At 42.4% G+C, this 20,333-nt stretch overlaps 1 protein-coding gene across 1 annotated transcript; it reads left to right on the top strand.

The window, feature by feature from the left end:
- Positions 1 to 1,849: 1,849 nt before the first annotated feature.
- On the top strand, positions 1,850 to 19,607 carry LOC105453712 (beta-1,4-glucuronyltransferase 1-like). The gene is made up of 3 exons (XM_011695880.1): positions 1,850 to 2,222; positions 17,237 to 18,210; positions 18,635 to 19,607. Exons 1-3 carry the CDS (start codon positions 2,214 to 2,216, stop codon positions 18,831 to 18,833), a joined length of 1,182 nt encoding a protein of 393 aa, XP_011694182.1. The 5' UTR covers positions 1,850 to 2,213; the 3' UTR covers positions 18,834 to 19,607.
- Positions 19,608 to 20,333: the final 726 nt, after the last annotated feature.

The following is a 20,333-nucleotide window of genomic DNA, read 5'->3' as shown; positions in this document are numbered from 1 at the left end:
TGAGGATAAAATATTTAAACTTAATTCCATCCAAATAAATAATTCATTCAATGTTATCCGGCGATTCGTATGCCTGCCATATCGTTACCCCCTTGATGCCGCGTCGAGAATCACTATAGTAATACGTATGAACGTAAATGTGAATACACAACTGCTATTTCCAAAGTCGGGATTGCCCCAATGCGTTATCATTGGAGATTGAAATTTTAACAGCCACGAAAAAAAAGCAGATCTGTCGAACTGATTTATATCACGATCCCTCGCTTTGAAATAAAAAGTTTTTGAAAAAAAATATTACGAGTAATTTATATATTAGTTCTGTTTGACACTCGTTAATTTTTCTCATTTAAATTCACGTTCTTCAAATTTGCTGTGCGTCCTTTTAAATATTTTTTGTAATGTGTGTGTTTTTATGTGCGAACGAACGCGTGTAGTAAATAGTATAGAGTAATATATAAATGTAATCGTTAGTTACTGTAAAACTTGTCCCCACGAGGTTTCGAAATTATTCAAAGTTCTTCTCACCTAGCCGATCGTGTGGAAAAACGATTGCCAAGAACAGCGAGATAGGGCGCCGAAAATGCATTTTTATCGATCACGGCGTTCTAGTCGAGTTAAAGATTCACAAAATCAGCGACCGTAAAATTCGTCCCCACCTTGCTGTAATTGTCCTGAATATATAAACGTGCTACTGTTATTCGGGAAGATGGTTCGGAGCCGCTATGGTCGCGGCTAAATCCGTTATTACGCTTTCATAATCAAGTGCCGTTCCTGAAAAATTCATCGCCCGCAGCCAAAATTATTTCCGCAGATGTCTCGCACAGAAGCGAGACCCCACGTTACTTGTTTCTCATTTCATCGATACTGAAATATTCTATCTAAATATTTTTCTCATTTTATGTCACACTGGCTGTTTTTAATTTTTTGTAACAATTTTATAACGATCGACAAACATAATGATCGGTCAACAAAAAAGTATGCATATATATGTGAGATTTGGTAAAATATACATATAAAAATTTTTTCATTATTTATAATTTTTTTACGCTATAGCCACTTTTAAAGTTATAAATTATATAAAGTAGTTGTATATTATAAGAAACATTGTGTATTCTAGAAGGATAGTTAATTATTTGGTTTTACTTTACGCTGTTGAAAGACTCTCAAGTAAAGACGATTTATAATTCGTATTAGATTTCAGAATAGAACTCTAGTCATAATTTTATATGCTATATTTTAATACATCTCAATATATATATATATATATATATATTTTAATTCTCTAAAACGGTTTTAACATAATATTATAAATATAGAATTCTATGTATCTTAGATTCTGATTATAGATCGTCTAAAGCGGGTTTAAGAGTTCGAACAGTAAAAATCAAATTGACGATTATTGTGTTGAATATTATAAACGTACTTTTGTTCAACTTCCGATTTGAAAGAGAAAAAATATATTTAAATATTTTAATCAAATATATATAATGTTTAATAATATGTATATTTGTTTCCGATAGATTTTTCATTTTTTAAAAATTAATCCTAAATTTATTTTCTATTCTTTCTAAATGCGGTATTCCATTCATACATTTTCAAAATTGTTCAAAATTGAATTGAACAGTCAATAAAAAAGATCGAAGATGTCCGAACTCTTACCCGAAAGTCTCGACAGCTGTCCTGCTCCACTCAACCCCTATCGTGGCGGTGAATCTATAGCGGAACAACAAGAGAACCGCGCGGCGTTACCAACCGTGAGGGTTGATCGATCCACCGGTTGCGCGCGCGCTCGCCGCATGCGCGGAATTAACCCGCCGACACGCCGCGAGTCGCACGCATCCGCGAGCGTGAGAAAGAGAGAGCCGTTGCCGACCGATAACTCGCGACTAGGTTCGGGGATCCGTAAATAAACGCACGAGTCTCTTCCCTTTTTTTTGTTGTTCCTCGAGTTCACCCTGTGACGTGTCGGCGGGAAAGACGCGCGGGCGTGGCTGCGCCGAGGGGTGCGTGCGTGCGAGGTCGTGGTCGTGATCGTGCGAGCGGTCAGCTCGCGTCAGCGTCGTCGACCATAGTACGGACGTACCGAGTCGATGGTAGCATCGACGGGGACGACGGTTGTACGGTGAGCGTCAACCCGGCCCGGCCGACTACGCCATCATCAGGCTGCTACCGCCACCGAGAAGGCAGGAGGTCTCGCGTGCCAGTACACACCAATGGTTCAGGTGAGTAAGCGAGACCATCCTGTGCGAGTTGCGAGGGGGATGCGCGACGGTGCTCCTCGCTGTCCGGGGGCGGAATGGCGCTGGCACGGGGGTGCGCGTCTACCGTCGTGGGGGTTCGTAGTGACGGTTGGAGGAGTGTTGCTCGACTTGCTTGTTGTGTTGTCGCTGTGTGTTGGCGAACATCAGCTGTGTGCCTGATGATGAGCGGACCGGGAGAGATGTCGCCACTCGAGACGTAACCACCCTCACGTGGTGGTAGTGGTGGTGGTGGTGGTGGAAGTACCGGAAGTTTCGGTTGCTCTCTCTTGCTTTTCCCGTTTCAATTTTATCTATTTCCTCCTCCGTTTGATATAGCGTTGCCAAGGGCTAACGTCGCGCTGATTTTTAATTGATGTACCAAGTTCGTGCAATCCATAACGTTGGCAGCTGTGCTGCTCCTTTATTCATAATTCATAACATTGATATACCGCTTTCCTGCGCGCGCGGATATATTCATGATAGATATGTGCACACATGGGCGCATGCGGTGCGTTATTTGTATCCGCTGTCATCGATAGTGGCTAAGATGTCCACCGATAAGTATACGCTTATGAGCTTTTATATATGAGATTTTATAGGAACTTTACCTGTAACTGTAGGAAATTATGTATTGATAAACGATAAAAACGTTATAGCATTATTACCTGATGTTAAATCCATATTTTACTTGTCAGTGATTCCGGCATACATCGTGTACAAATAGATTTTTTAATCAAATAAATGCGGAACGAAATAAAAATTTAAATAAATCTCTACCTGTATACGATTGTGATAAAATCGCATATACCAAATACCATTTTAAACTCTTTTAAATTCCGAGCAGCATTAATTGACGAATCGCTTCATAATCTTTAATTCCCGTAATAAAATCGTACGCCGTATGGAATAGGGCGGGATGCAGGATGATTCTGAGCACAAAGAGTTTTAACACACACACACACACACCAATCTCGTCTCCCAATCGTATAGTTCCAACAGTGTCTAGTTTCTTGCAATCGTGCAACCGCAGGGCTATGAAAATCGCGCTGCATTCAATATAGCTATTAATCCGCGATGACATGAAGCGGTGGTGGAGGGAGGGGAAGAAGGTAGTCTTTGGAGAAAGGGAGAGAAAGGGAGCGAAGTGCGCGGTTTAAATTCTATATAATCAGTTCCGGTTCTATGGCAGAGTCCTTTATGTAAATGGATAATGGTTCTACAGCGGTTGGCTGGGTTCCTAGACGGCGAGTGCGTTGCTACTGCCGAAGGGCAGTTCATTAACTGCCAGATACCAGGTTCGATGAGAGAACTACAATTCGAGAGAGAAAGAGAGGCGGAAAGAGATAGATAGATAGATAGAGAGGGAGGGGGGGAGGGAGATAGGGAGAGCGAGAGAGACGAATGGGTGCGCGCGCGGCGCGGCTTTGAAGTGGTAGGCGCCTCGCGGGCGTCCAGCGCGGAACAACGAGAATTATCTTCTATTTCTCTACGTTCGCTCTTCTCCCTCGGCATCCGTTTATGCCCCATCCATCCCTTGACACGCGCGCATCTATACAAGAAGTACGCTCCGTTGATTGGGACGCTTTAGGCGAGGCAATAATCGTTCCTGGTTACCTGGCCCTATAAAAGCTGTCTTAATGAGTTGACGGCAGACGAGAAGTGTTAATACACAGTGCTTTCGTATTCATTTATTCGTATTCGGCGATGCATGCCGCTCTTGCGACAATTTAATTTTTCTCTTTTTTACGTAATTAAGGATCGCTTCATATCGTAACAATTGGGATTGTACTATATTTATATATCGTGTTTTCGAAACGAGCAATTAACGCTTAAAGATACATCGTTCATTATTGTAGTCTTAATTATTTCCGCGCGTCTAAATCGTTTCTCTTATTCATATCCCGAAAGGCAATCTCTATAAAAAATGCTGCTGATATTTTAATACTGAATTTAATAATTGAGATAACACGTTATTATCTCAATGCAAATTACTTAAAGAAATTTATATAAGTGGCTTTAGATAGAAATTAGTGCCAATTAGTGTGCGCGTGCGTGATTGCGTACGTAATCATCGTAATGTACAAATAGATTATGACGGCAGCTTACCTAATGACTCCCTATCTATATTATCCCCAAATAATCTCTAGCGACGTATAATCATTGTCCGTCTAATGCGTAAACAAAATTTCCCAAACACGCGAGCGGTGATTTTATCCATATTTTATGCTTCCATAAGTCTGTATGTTACATGAATGTCCATGTGGAATCGACGGCGGTTTTTTCCTAATTGCGGATTCATCGCGCGTTAATTCGTCCACTCTGCTACGTTGTCTCGTTAATTATCGGCTCAGCTCATCACTCCGCTTGGCAATTATTAACGAATAAATCTAATAATTAACAACGTTTCATTAACGGTCGCGTCGATATCGACGATTATTTATGTAAACTATTATTATTTATGTTTTAATTGCGGCACGTTTATTATTCTACATCGGATACATCGAAGTCCTTTTTGCGATGAGCCAGTCGATGAGTTTGTAATGGTTTACGCTAATGGTTTTTATGCAAGTACTAACAATAGCAGCGTTAAGTTTGCCATGTTAAATGATAATAATTATTATGCTCGCAAATATTAAGGGAGATTATTATTCATTGTATAACCATTCGTGGCAATGATTAACGCAATTTATGAATTTCCTGTGTTCTATGTATATGAATACGAGTGCACATTCAGCAGGAGAGATTAAAAAGTTTCACGTTTCGCATTGTGTATATATTTTTTTTAATATGTGGTGCAATTTCTCTCACCGATTTCATCTTCTCGTTCTGTTCGCCGATATTCGCCTCATAATTTCGCTGCTGATGCACAATTGATAAAATATTCTGACCATCTCGAAACTTTCCACGTATCTCCACAATGAATAATTGCAATATACGATGCGCAGACGATGCTCAAAATTTTAGGAATCAAAACAGAATGTAGATCAAAATATTTGCAACGTGCAGGCAATGCAAGAGTTTCATCAGGTCAGCTGTTTTGGTCTCGCTAGTGCAAATTCTCAATTTTCGTATAATTTTCAAAAATATCACAGATCATTCTAAAATAAGATCAATGTAATTTCTAAATGCTGTAGGTATTGACAATCAGTTGACGGAAGTGATTTAGAACTACGATGGCCAGGTGCGCCCAGAAATAGAGACGCGTCAAACATTCGTAACACCAGTTTTTCTCATTCGCGTCTCATTACATCACGTCGTCGAATGAGCTGACGAAAATCAGCGCCCGTATAATCCGCCGGATGCTTGATCGGCCAGCCCGGAGCGAAAATATAGAGTACTCGACGTGGATATACCGACCTCGAAACGACCAATTTATTCGCGGTCGAGTTACCCTTCTGTGCCACTGCTCTCGTTGATAGTATCTCCTGCCAACGAGCAGCGTCCGAAATCGTTGGTTCGATCTGAACTATCGACCCCCTCCGTGTATTTCGGGGAATGCGGGGGTGTCCGGTGGAGGATCCTCTTTCTCACCCTCTCGTCCGTCCAATCTCTCGCTCTCTCGCTCGTCAACCTCGTAACTTGTTTGATTTCAATCATTTTCGAGTGTTTTCAATACATTTTCCAAGTGTTTTCGATGCGAGCCTCGCGAGAGCGCGACCAGGTATATTGTTTTATCGTTTCCGACTGTTTTCAATGGGCTCGGATGCGTACCGGATATGCGAATCGAAAACGTTGCATTATAGTGGACGCCGAATACCGACATCGTCCGTCTGAAGTCTCTCGGCGCTCTGGACGAAATATTTTTATTTATTTATTTTTTTTTTCCACGCCGCGCTTCCGTTTTGCACGCTTACAACCGGAGGGGGGAGAGCCCCTCTCCCTCGTTTTTCACAGGATACACGACGCCGATTCTGTATGATAAAGTTCGATTCTTGGAATACGCGCTGCCGCACCGTGCTGGATTTGATGAAGGGCTCTTATTAAAGGGCGAACACGAGTGTTTTCGCATTCCAATCGAATATAATATTTACAGATTTTGAAATAAGAGATATGCGAGAAAATAATTTAATTTTACGCTCGAAAAATTTACGAAAAAAATTTTTTTCCTGTGTATATGTATTGTTATACGTCTGAGAGTATGAATTAAAATATAATCCAGATTGTTCGGCATTATTTAATTTATTTTTTTCCAGAGGTGTATACAGTTGAATTTACCATTTTATTAAACGCAAGTTTGTCGAATTTTTTTTTCCTTGCTTACTAATTAATCAAAACTCGGCATACTTGCTCGGTAATTAAAGGTAATCTAAAGGTAATTATTTCAAGAAAAGTAAATCGGTTTTAATTAGTTTAAATTTGTTCATATCTCTATATCTACAGGGGGTAATTATTAAATTACATTACTAAATATTTCTGTAGGTATACATATGCGAATCTCAAAAAGTGAAAATCTCGATGAAAACCATATTCACAATTTACATTTCACGTTTTTAAAATATCATTCTTTATTCATTACACATATCTAATCCCAGCTGATTTGCCGTGTTAGTGATACATAGTGCTTCGTGCATTAGGTATTCGTCGGACAACTCCAGGTAACGTGATTTACATGCATATCTAAGAAACAGAAAACTCGAAGAAATTGTGTGAAGTTGACCCTCCCCCCACTACTGAAAATTCAGAAACGAACATTACTACTCGATTGGTGGTCGTTTGATAGTATTTGGTAGTCCATTCTCGATGATTGGTCAAAGTTGTAAATAATAATATGAAAAAAGACATACGCGTGTAAAATTAGCCTCTTCTTTCGCAAAATATGACTTTCCAGACTGCGTAAGTAATCATAACTGTAAACATCCGTTGGTACCAAACGTCAGTAAACAACCACCAATCAAGTAGTAATGATCGTTTCTGAATTTTCAGTAGAGGGGGGGGGGCAACTTCACATAGCTACTCGAAGAAATAGGCTTGACTGTCTGTCGCGTCTTTCGTGTTCTCGGGACCGTCGTCCTGAATCACCCTTTGCATCACTGCCGCCGCGCCGGCTGTCAGTGACACGTCTTAGAATCACAGCTTGTTTAATTATCTCAGCAGTTATGCAAAGCAAATACGTGCAACGGCGGGAAAATTGAAGATGCGCTAATTATCGCGTAAAGACGCAAAAAGACGGGTTCACGAGCAAGACGCGAGGCAGGGAGGAGAGAAGGAAGAAAGAGATGGGCGGCAGGGAAAGGGTAGTTGCTTAATTGCAGTGGTTTCGCCACTCGACGAGGATGACTCTCGTCCTTAACTCCTGCAGCAGCGGTGATATACTTCTGCCCCTGCGTGCCTTTGCCGTAAAGATACCCTTTCCGTGCACTCCCATCAAAAGTGACTAACTTGCACTCATATGCAGTCGGTAATTACACAAATATAACATTTCTGGATGACAGATTACAGATAGAGGATTCCTTGATATTTTGCTGGAATGATTTTTAAATACGATACATAACGACACAAAAAAAAATACTTTTATAGTCACATTAGAAAAGCTCGCGTTTGTTGAAATCCTCGTCTCTTTAAAGTACTTAAATTATCTCATTTCCGACGTTGTTATCCATAAAAAATCAGGCGAATTAAAAGAAAGCGATAAAAATTCAACCTATAAAGTTACAGATAAGAAATTCATTTTGCAGAGTGAATTTCTATCGATTCCCCGTTTAATCCACTTATTTTCCGTCGAAGATGAAGTAGAAATTTATTAGCAGATAACGAAGTCTAGCGTACATTTTCATGAGCAAGCGCGCCGGGGATCCTTAAGCGGTAGAGACAGACTTAAGAACGAGAGAACAAATGAACGAGTACATCGAAAGGGTGGCGTCGCAGTGATAGAGTGATTTTTTTTTGTCGGCGTCTGCTTAGCATAAAACGATTCAACGAGGTATCGAACGTTCCAACGCTGCCTGCGGCTCGACAGACACCGCCGCGCTCTCGGAGAGTTCGATAATACGCACGCTGGCCTATCGTCCCGGCCACGGGAATGGGCGAGATTCGTTTATTATCGCGGACCGCATCTCTCTCGAATGGCCCTTTTCAGCCAGTTGTATCCGGCTGGCTGGCGGGTAAGGGACGTGGAGGAAGGGAGATAGGGAGAGAGGAGAGGGAGACGAGTTTCAAAGAATTTCCAATTCTCAGCTTTTCAGTGGCGCCTTCGACGTTGGCGCCCGTGCACGAGATGGGTTACCGTAATGAATGGTATTCAGTTTATTCTCGAGCTAAGTTACGTTGCAGCGCGCCGACGTTGCACCGGCGCGGCGCGAGCGGTGCGGCGCGGAGCTGGCGTGGCGCGGCGCGCACAGCCGTTGCATCCAGGCACTGAACCAGAAGTAAAATGGGACTGCGGCGAAATTGAAAGGCGGAATTTAGTCTTTATCCGTTATCTGCACGCGAAACTCCGCGCACACTCTCTCCCTTTCTTTCCTTTTCCTCCCCGTTATACGTTCGGCATTCGGCCCTTTCTTTCATGCCATTCCGCAGCGGCGTATTCCGATACAGAATAGAATTTATCGTATGTTTTTTAGGACGGCGAAATACAAAATACGAAATAAAAACAGGGCACGATGAAAAAATGTATTGTTGGCGGAGAACGTGGATTAGCGTACTACGAGATAACAAATCAAGATTGATATCAGGCAAAGTGAATGAAAACAGTCTGTAGCGAAAAAAAAGGAATGTATATAAATGTGAAAAAAAAACTGTTCACGGTAGATGAAGCAATCATTTGATAAATAACAATACGTGAATATTGCAGTGAGAAAAAATTTACTCCGTTCAACGTACATACTTTTCGGACATGAATGATAAACAAAAATAAAAATACATGAAATGTAGATATTATTATCGAAATATAAAGAATTTAATTCGTTAAATTGAGGAAAGAGCCGCAACAACAGGAAGAATCGTAAGGAGATATTTTCGAGATCTTCGATATTTTACAGAAATAACCGTCTAGTAATCACTTTTTTATTTATTGCAGTTACGTTTATTTATCTGGTTTTATACGTCAAAGATATCTCCACGTTCTATTTTCCCACGTTGTATAATAAAGATAATCATTGACGGATGAATGGCGTATGCGTGAATAATTGTTAATAAAGGTATAACGGTAAAAATATCTGCGCGATATATCGATTCCTTTTTTTTCATTTCCTTATTTTATTAACACAACAAGTGATATTGTATTGATTTTCTCGTCAATCTAACGGCACGTACGGGGAACGCGGATCTGCTATCGAAAACTGCTGCGAAATCGCGCGTCAGCTCGTGGTTTTCGGACAGCGTCGTGCATAGAACATGCGTCCGTTGTCGAAGCCGTTCGAATGGCATCCGGAATGTTGGGATATGAGAAAAAAAATGCTCGAGAGTTATCCTGGAGCTCTCGATGGTGGTCGAGCGTGCGGAAATGCAACCGTGCCGTCCGCGTGTAGCCGCGTTACAAAAGTAATTTCGCAGGATGCGCGAAGGCCGCGCGCCGTCACGTACTGTGGAACAGAATAAACAATCGGCAATCTCGTAATCTCCTGTCGCTGAATTACAGAACATTATTGATGTGCGTATAAATGCGGAATTTCGATTACCGAGCCGATCGATTGTCTCGCGCGGAACCAAGAATTGAAGCTCTTATAAGTTTTTAAGAGAACTCTGTTTCAAAATATTATTATTCTTTTAAGATTATGCGTTAAGATTTTATTATTCTTCACGGCTTTAATAACAGAATTTTGATATCGCATCTTATATCCAGTTCCAGTTTTACTCGTATAAAGAACCGTGCGTTGCATAAAACCGGCAGCGTGTAATCATTGCAAAAAGTCAATGAATTAAAACACGGCTAGAGAGAAATTTAGTTCTTGGATGTTTAATTTTCGAAATTGGTTGGGAGATTTTCACGATTGGGGGTTCGATCCCCGATTTTATCTTTGCCCTGAGCGACATGGCCGTTTCGCGATTCGCGAGCGCGAGCGAGAGAACCGCAGCCCAAGATACACAATTTGATAATGGGCTAGTTGTGTAATGTGCACACATTCGACGGTCGGTTCCAGCCGGTACACGCGCGCTACACGCTGCAGGCTGAATCAGTGATAACAACGTGTTCGCATAATCAATCATGCCGTGACTCCACTTTCCGTACACATCGGCACCGTCGCCGCGCCTCCGTTAGAGCACTTCACGTACCCTACGTTGGTATCTACACACGCCGCGGTCCTCGTGTACCGTCCTCGTGTAGAGAGACGTGTAGAGATGTGCGTTGGCAAGCAACTGCTCTAGATGCGCACACGAGTTTCCATCGTGTTCGAATTACCATAGGTCGTTCGAACTTCGTACGCCGCGCTACTATTGGTGACGATGCACTCCGGCAGCTTTTGACTATTTGGTCGTAATTGATACGTTCGATCTCTCGCAAGAATGCAGAGAATGCGTGCGCGATAATGCGGACGCAAGGGCATTTGTGATTTTTTAATCAGGACTAGAGTTCAGTACCGTCAGCGACGTCGTGTCTTGCTATCGCACATCGCTCCACTTTGCTGCATCGAAAATGCATTTCTCCACTTTATTTTTTTTTGTTCCACTTGTCTCCTTCTCTTTTTAATTACATCGCTGTTTTCGAGCCCGTTACACATTTGCGTAAGTGCTCTTTGCCCACGGCCTCCAGGGAATGAATATCGACTAACTGCACGCGCCCTCGACCAATTGTGTTGTCCGACCGACGTTGATCGGCTCCGACGACGGCAAAGCGCAGATCCACCTATCGATCTTCCTCTTTCATCTCCTTCATCGTGGATCATAGTTGCCGTTCACCGCCGCGCAATCGCCGCGTATTTGCAAGCGACGTCCACACGAGTTCCTATTGCTTACCGTACAAGGCGCGGCATTTATCGGGGAACGATACTACTTTGTGGTGGACTCGATTGACGAGCGTTTGATGTTACTGTGCGACGTCGATCGCCAACCGGATTCTGCAAGCAAGCATGATGAGATCAGAGAGAGAGAGAGAGAGAGAGAGATCATCTGTACTCAAACAGTTTGAAATTCAAAATCTCGCGGACGAAAAGGGAGAAAATATCATACATATTTTTTCAATAATATTTATTACGAATCTAGACTGATATACACATATATCAGTCTAGATTCGTAATAAATATCTCATAAACATCTCATAGAAATTCGAAACGCTCTTCCGGAGCTTTGCTGGTTTAATTAAACTCCCCCCTCCCTCCTCTTCAATCTTTTAATATCAATCGATACAGAAATCATCGAGAGACCATACGAGATCGCTCAGTCACGTACGATCTCACGCCGCGGTTCATCTTTAATGGACTTTGAGAGAGTTTCCCCTCGAGCTCGAAAATATTAAATTTTTCCCCCTCCCTCCTTTCTCTCTCTCTTTATGCGGCGGCTGCGTCACCGGTCGCGCATAGTCGGGGGTAAAAGAGGATAAGAGGGAGATGGGAGGTCCGACTCTCGAAGAACGCGGAATCGAGACTCTTCCGAATGCACATCCCAATGCATTCTGATATTACCCTGCGACGCGCGAGAGAGCCCCGGAGCGCGCCAGCAGTTCCTCTCTTGCAATTGTAATGAGCGTCCGCTGCGCGCGACGTAGGGATTTGCCGGCAGTAATAGCATGCAAACATCCTTGCGGAGAGGGTACACGACGGAGGACGTCTCTCGTCCCTCTTCTACCTCTTTTCCCGCAGCCGTGCGCGACGTCACGAGTTAATACATCCGCCCGCCAGACACGGAGGACACCAGGACGGTGGTTGTCCTCTCCCGGGCGGCCGCGGCGGCGCGGCGGCGGTAGGAATTTTCTCGCGTTTTACACCGGCGTGCACGGATGCACTCGGTGAGGGGAGGGGGGGGGGGGAGATTTCCGCACTGGCTTGTAAAAATCTCTGCAACTGATGTAGTCTCTCAACGGCGACGCGGCTCCGTCGTCCTTCCGCGAACGCCAGCGAGACGTGTGCAACGAAGGGCATCGCGCAACGAGGGGGAACACGTGGAAGTTTCGTAATAATACGCGGAAGCTTTTTAGTAGCCTCTTACCTTAATATTCATAATGTGGATATTGAGAAGAATTTATTATTTCATTTAACACAGAGAGATAAACATTTAATATTGTGTTTCTACATTCATGTTTAATATCTCTTGCCGCATTACCGCTTTTTACACACATTAGTTTTTGTAACGTTATTACTCAAACTTTATGTAATGCTTTTATTCTGTGAGACAGATATTATCTGGACAAGCATAATCTTTCGTAAATATGGATATTTATGAAAAATTCTTCTATTTACACTTGAAACATTTCAGGTATTTATCTTGCATTTTTCTTCGTATATATTGACTTACGTGACAACGACTGAAGCATACGTCTTACGGAGGATTTAGCGCTGATATCATTATGCCCTGAGAAAAGGTACACCGCAAGTTGTTTGCGCTTCATTGCGCGACATTTCCGTAGGTTTTTCATGCGCGTTGCAACGTCACCTTCGCGTTTCTCTTTATGCAAAACAAAAGATGATTGCGCCGTCGGGGTGCTCGCGTTCGCACTTTTTTCGCAATAATGATACGACAAGCGGCACGAAATGGAACGAAAACATGACGGTGGAAAAATCGCGTTTGCCGAACAAATTATAAGAAAATAGTTATGACGAAGTTGGTTGGTTTACGTACCGCCGCGGTGTGTAATGGCGGTTTTTCTCGGCGCGCACTAAGAAAAATATAGTACGCCGGAATTCGCGAGCCTCGGTACGCCGCCGTCTCGTCGCTGCTTTAAACAATTCCGTCAAACAGCACCTCTTTCCGTATTTTTTCCCCAGCGGTGCGTTTAACGACGTTGCGGGGTTTATATACGTAACGCCGTCGTTTTCAAATATTATCCGTGAAAATACGCGGTAAACGTGCCAAACAAGCGCAACTGTATGTATATGTTACTGCTTTGTGGGCGCGATACAAACGGAAAGAGCTCGATAGCACAATAAAATTGCACCGATCGATCGCCGCGTATCGAGGCAGAACGGCGTTAAGTAATTAATTTCCGTATTAACATTTTGTTTTCTCAATGCCGCGCAACATCGCTGTGGTACTTATAATTGGATAATCTCACTCGCGATAATTTTAAATTGGAAACATGGTCTGTAGTCTACGTACATTGAAAATTGAAACTATTTTACTCAATTACTGCAGCGTCAAAATGTAAACGTGTCTGAAGCGTCGGACGAGATCCGTTAAGCTTATAATCGATTGGAGATAAAGGGGCTAGGCAGAAAATGGCAGAAACTTCGTTCTTATTCATGATTTCACACCTGCCCGCTTGAGATAACACACGGAATATCGCGGAAATGTCGTCGCTCCCGCCGGTTTCCCGTCGGCGGCGTCGGGTTGACGTACCGCGCTGGATGCGCCTTCGAATCGTCAAACATTTGCGCTTGCCATATCCATCGAGTAGTACCTACAGCTTGTCCCGCGAGAGGTACGGCGTGTAATGCGTTGCGGTATGCATACGTGCATTACACACACACACACACATTCACGTACGCGTTCCGCATACAAGATGTAACTCGCGAGAGCGTAACGCGCGCGCGAGGGAACGAGTACATTACGCGCGCGACTCGTTCCGCACCCTAATGCATCCGATATCCGCTTCCCCGAAGTCGGTCAAGGCTCCTCCAGAAGATGCATTTCCACTCGAGACTTTCCTCCCGGCGCGGCGTTGCGCGCACGCGAAAAGACCGCTGCCGCACGTCCGAATAGCCAACGTTTGCCCGCCGGTGAAGCCGCAGGTCGATGCAGGTTGGTTGAGGGAGATCCAGAGCAGGGGGAAAGGAAATGACGGAGGAGGAGGAGGAATGATTTATATCCCTCGGGCGCGAAGATCTTACCTCGGGTGTTAGTTCCGTCGGTTGAACATCCAGATGGAAAGCGGGCGGGCGCGTGGGGCGGCGGCAAGGAAGGGTTGCCGCGAAGTTCTTATCGGGGTGTATATAATTTTCGTTGGGGTTCGCAGTTAGTAGGTAACGCCGCGGCCGACCTTTGCCCTCGGCGCGGAACTTGCTGCGGTGGAATACTTACGACCGACGTTTACGCTCGCGATGCAACACATTGTTCCCCCAAGGCGCATTAGGGCGGATTTCCCGGCGTCGAGTGGTTGGCCGCGGTTTGATTTTTGCGAGACCCGATATTGGTGCGTTCGACGTCCCGGGGCGAGTAACTCAACACGCATCACAAGTTTTAGCATCGCGTTTCACTACTGAAAACAAGTAAAGTAGGACAAGTCTCAGTTCTTAAAATATTCGTTATAAAGATAAAATTATAAAAATAGAAATTCGATCCGTACTAAAATGACGATAACGGTGAAAAACTTTTGGATTATTTGAAAAGCGACTAAAAATGTCCAAAAAGGTTTCCAAGGCAATATCTTTCATATTGTCCTATTCGCGCTAAATTGAGAACGAAATATTGGGGATTTCACTGCTGTGAGGAAAAACAAAAGTCGATGTCTGTTCTGCGAGAGTCGTACAGCGATTACATTTTTATACCTTTGATTGAATAAGATGGTATATTCAGTTTACAGTTGAGATTGGGATATAGAGCCCCGTAGACATTTTATAACTTTTATTGCTTTTGTATTTATTAGCTTCGTAAAGAAAAAAAAATATTTTGTGTCAAGCTAGCAATTGGAAAAAAAAACAAATGTTTCTCATCCGCTTTTGTCTTTTTCATTGCTTTCGGCGTCCGTGTGTCGTTCCCGTTATCTTGTTAAAACTGACACTGATTTTTGCAATGTCCTTGGATAGCGGACTCACCGTAATTAGGACGGTAAAGCGGCTCTTGCTCCGCACTCGACAGTCACAACGGACTGTTATCGGTAAGTTCAGCTCGACAGTTTACTTTCGTCGGTGACCGAACCACTTCCATGAGTTTGTTTAAAAACAACGCCAGCCGTTGCGGTGTTATCGTAACTTCTTCGCTTAGAACGTCCGTCGCACACAGTGGATTATTTTCGTAAAAACTTTCTAAAAACGTGACTAAAAGTCAAGATATAAAGTTGCGAATTTTGCGTTTTTTTGAAGTTGCGGATTTGCGTCTTTATCTCAAATTTAAGTTACGTATTTATTGTTACGTATTTATATTATATTATTTAAAAACAAGTTATTAAATATATTTGAAACATATTATTTGCACAAATTATTTGAGTATAACTGATTTACAAAAAATACTTTATTCTATGCCTAGAAAAAAATGATCTTTTATTTCTAAATAAAAAAAAATACTTGTGAATGTTTCCGAGAATTTATTTATGTAAAATTATGTATTAAGATTTAATTATAAAATGTTTATAAAATACATATTTTGTACTTGCATCTTTTATGTGGCAATATAACATTAATTCTGACGCAGTGTACACATATATTACAAATATTATAAGTCAGTATTCATGCTTCACTTTTAATCCCAATAAATGCGTTTATTTTCTAAGATTTTTTAAAGTATATGTAACTATATGCTAAATATGCGCATTTATCGATAAAAGTGAGATATGAATTATTATACGTACCAATTTTTGTTTCTATGTAATTTTTTTCTTTACTTGAGTTGAGTATATAAAAAAATAAAGCGAGATCCATATTATATTTATCGATAATTTTAAGAAAATGATGAATGATATTCTTTATTGTCTCGCCATTATTTCGCTTTAGACTCAAAATACTTTTATATTGAAAATAAAATATTCGAAATATAATATTGCACCTTTTTCCCTTTACTTTTAAACAAAATCTATACTTTTGACCATGTTTTTCTGAAATTGCCCCAATGCGTGCCACGGTAATCTCCCTATTTATGGAAGAGAGCGAAATATCCCCAGTTTAAACGCACCCTCGCTTGGCTTTCTTGACTTCCCTCGCAAATACGCGCGAAGGATATAATCCGATTACACGTTTTGATACGTTCAGAGATGGTGTAGAACAACGCGCGCGCGTGCTTGACTGCATTTTGCCAGGTGTATTTTCCTGCCGTTCGCTTTAGTCTCGTGTTCTAGTCACAGAAGCGATTCTTTTTGGTTTTAAAGCTAATCATTTTTTCGAATTTATAGCAGCTAAAATGCTGAACGCTGCAGTTTCGCTTATTTTGTATCTAGTTTTAAAAAGTTGTATCTTTGATTAAATAATTATAAATTATTCCGCGAAGCAAGATGCGTTTCTTTTTATGGTCAAATATATTTTACGTACAAAATTATCTGCTTAATAAATAAAAAATGTTACACGTACTCCGACTGTTTTTGTAAGGGATTCGCTTTATTCGGAGTAATCTTTCTCGGGGCGTTAGTCCGCCGCCGGGGACTAATGCAAGATTCGTCGTTATACGGCGGCCTCATCTCGCCACGGTCCGTTTTATTCAGCTCACGTATTCCTATGAAATTATTCACGCTAGCCGGCGACACATTGTGCCTCGCGGTTCTGGAAGAATAAGTGGCGAACATGAAACGCGCCACGGCGAAGGGCGCTGCTACTCGGCCTTCTTAACGCGAACACGTTATGACGAGAACACACGATATTCGCCTCACGATTATTTTCTATGTCATGTTTTCAGCGACTTCGAGCACGAGAATGGTAATTTGGTAATAACTTACGTTCCGCTGCAGAACTTATATATACATATATATATAGTTTGTCATATACATTATCACTTTACTTCATTACTATTACCGAGACTGATGTCATTCTGGTGAGTTTAATTTTTGATGTTATAGAAACGCGAAAAAAAGAAGATACGCAAAATATAGATATTAATTAATTCTCTTAATCTTTATTTCCAAAAATATGTTATTTACATTGCCGGTCCAAAATATTTAATTGCCGATCGGAAATTACTCTTGTGTACATCTTTGAAGTCGAACTTACCAAGATGATATCCAGTGCCCGTTCAAAACTAATTATGCTAATTTTTTTTTCTTTTAGCTGGGATGCCGGCCATGGAATCTCAGTCTGACGAGCGTGATCATCCTGGCGCTGTCGAACATGCTGCTGACGTTCCTGCTGCTGCAATCGGAGACTTGCGCGCCGGAAGCGGTACCACCGCGGGAAGTGGAGGTGAACGCCGTCACCGAATGGAATCTCGGCACCCTCGTCAAGCACGAGCAACAGTCGGAATGCATCACGCAGGATTACCAGCCCGCGTCACCTGATTCTAACAGTCTCAAGCTGGACATTAAGCTCGGCAGATGGGACGCCCGGCGGATTTTCCGGACGTTCGACTCGGTGCTGGTCGGCAGCAGGTTCACGGAGCTCTCGCAGACTTATCGGGTGTGCCTGGCCACCCAGAGCTCCGTGGAGAAACTGCACTCGTTGGTGCAAGTCGCCCTGCACTGGACCGGACCGATGTCCGTGGCGCTCTATGCCGCCGGTGACGAGGAATTCGAGGTGCTGCAGCGTTACCTGGTGTACCTGAGGAGGTGCTACGAATCCATCAGAGAGAGAGTGATCTTCTCTCTGGCCGTGCCGAGGATGCGTACACCCAAGAAGCAGCCGCGCGTCTTCGAGCTGCCGAACATTGTCGATTGTGCCAAACCGGAGGCCACCCTCAACGAGCTCATGAACCGCGTGCCCAACGAGCAGACCAATTGGCGGATACGGAACGTCTATCCGCAGAACCACATGCGGAACCTAGCGCGCAAAAACTGCCAGACGGACTATGTGTTTCTAACGGACGTCGACATCGTCCCGAGCTTCAATCTGACGGTCGTGCTCGACGAGTTCCTTAGGAACGACAACTGTGATAAGTGCGCCTACGTAATACCCACGTACGAGTTGGATACACGTGTGCGATTTCCGCCAAATAAGACGGAGCTGATCAGGCTCGCTAGGAAAGGTTTGGCCAGGCCTTTTCACCAGAAAGTCTTCATACACAATCAGTTTGCCACGAATTTCACAAGGTATATATTAATTTACACTTTATTTAATTATTATAATTACATATTATTTAATATTATATTAGCTCTTTATAAATTTCTTGAAATTATGTTCGTTTTAATTAATTGGAAACAATTAAAATACTAATCGATTTTAGTACCCGCTGATTGAAATTGATTAAATACCTACGTGACAGTCCATGAATTAATTCATAATGATTTTTTTACAAGTTGTATTATTTATACTTTAATAATAATAATTTGTTAATAATAATTTAATAATTTTGCCGTTATTCAGAGATTGTATCTTTAAAATTCATATAAAATTATCGGAGGTTATATAAATATAATTTTGTGTATATGAAATATGAATTGTGAATTAAAAAAATATATAAAATGCTATCTCGAGTGGCACGTGACGTATAGGTTTAAAGTTTTTATTTTATAGGTGGTTGCAAGACGCGTCACCGAACCATATACATTACGAAAATGTAAAGACAGGTAAGGTCTACATTAGTCACGACGTGACGAATTTCGAATTCCTTTACGAGCCGTTTTACGTGGCGAAGGATATCGTGCCGCCCCACGATGAGAGGTTTATGGGATACGGATATACGAGGAATACCCAGGTACGCGATATTTCCTAAGATACATAGCTTCTCTTTTTTTTTTCAAGTAGTTTGCACTGCACTCGCTATCCGCGTGACGAATACGTTAGCAACGGCGTGGAATCGAAAATGCAATTTCGTTCTCGAGCGCGAGATAACATAAAATGGTATAATTCGAAAGTTTACGTTCGATCTGAGGTGGTTGATGATACACGAATGCAATTTCTTCCGCTAATGTGTGAAAATACTCGTATACGGGGAGATAAGTGTAGAGGATATGTAGCAATATGTACCAGAAAAAAAACCGGCGGTTATAAATTATAGCCATTATTTATGAAATGTATCGAATCAATTAGTAACGATATCGTAGAACAGTTTGAATAAAAAATGCTCCCGCGGCAACATTACGCGTCAATATCCTCGATGGGAAAGCGAGAATGAATGATGAAAGGAACATAAATGGCTCAGATCTCCGAATGTATCCATGATAATTGAACACGTGTGCATATCGCATACGTAATATGAGTGTGTATTTCATCAAGCGCGACTGGTTTATTCCAACGTCGGGGAGATGAAAAAAAAATGTTACATCGAAAATTAATATACCTTTCGGGGTATTAGTAGGATTAGCGGATAAATGGCAATAATGGAACCGGCAGCTACCTGGCCATTACTACGTTTCTACACTCCTCTGTAAATAGTCGGCATAAATTACACTAAAAGATGTATATTTTGGGATATTAACGGATAAAAGCGCGGAATACCCCGCATATACATATTTCCGCGTTTCATCAACCAAAAGAGAGAGAGAGAGAGAGAAAGCAAAAGAGAGTAAGAGAGAGGAGAAAAGAGAGAGAGAGAGAGAGAAAGAGAGAGAGAGGGAGGGAGGGAGATGTGTTTCGAATTACGATATTTCGCTAACTCGACGACGCGGCGGACCGTGCTACGGGAAAATCATCAATGCGGATGTAGCGGTCATAAAGTTACACATGCCAGCGAGGGAGTATTAGCGAGATCATGGCGTTGCGAGTGCAGGAAAAACGGGCTAAAAAGGATGCCAACATGCGGCGACTGTGGCGAGTCGGGAGTAGTACAAACTAGAATGAGCGTGTATATATCCCGTTGCGCGCTGCACACCGCACGGGACATTAATTGAATTATATATTATCATTGCCGCGGCGTTATCGGACGATGGAGGCCCATTTTGCGGAACGGACATTATTCAATTTAAACTTGATGCATCTCCGGCCGTGTAATCGAACGTTTGCATATCGGCACGCCGTCGCGCGGAGCCGCAAATTGCATTCGCTAATGTACCTTTCAGGCGCGTCATCCCTCGCGCGCGAATTACGAAGATTCGCAAATTTTCTTAGATCGATAACGCCAAACTTCGAAACTTCGTCACGTAACTCGTGCCGAATCACGCGGCGAGACTTCGATATCTCGGGGAAACGGAGAGAATCGATCTCAGTCTAAAATTTGAAAGTGGAAACAGAATTAAAAAATTGATATTTCTGTGCTTCGATTTGCACTCTTTCC

The sequence above is a fragment of the Wasmannia auropunctata genome, unplaced genomic scaffold (assembly GCF_000956235.1).
Source record: "Wasmannia auropunctata unplaced genomic scaffold, wasmannia.A_1.0 LD335996.1, whole genome shotgun sequence".
NCBI lineage: Eukaryota > Metazoa > Arthropoda > Insecta > Hymenoptera > Formicidae > Wasmannia > Wasmannia auropunctata.
The sequence above is the reverse complement of the archived record's forward strand: the minus strand, read 5'-3'. Positions and strand labels throughout refer to the sequence as shown.

What these genes read in the sequence shown, in the direction of transcription:
- LOC105453712 (XM_011695880.1), top strand. An exon ending in TTTGCCACGAATTTCACAAG is followed by an intron (nt 18,211 to 18,634) that starts GTATATATTAAT and finishes TTTATTTTATAG; the next exon opens with GTGGTTGCAAGACGCGTCAC.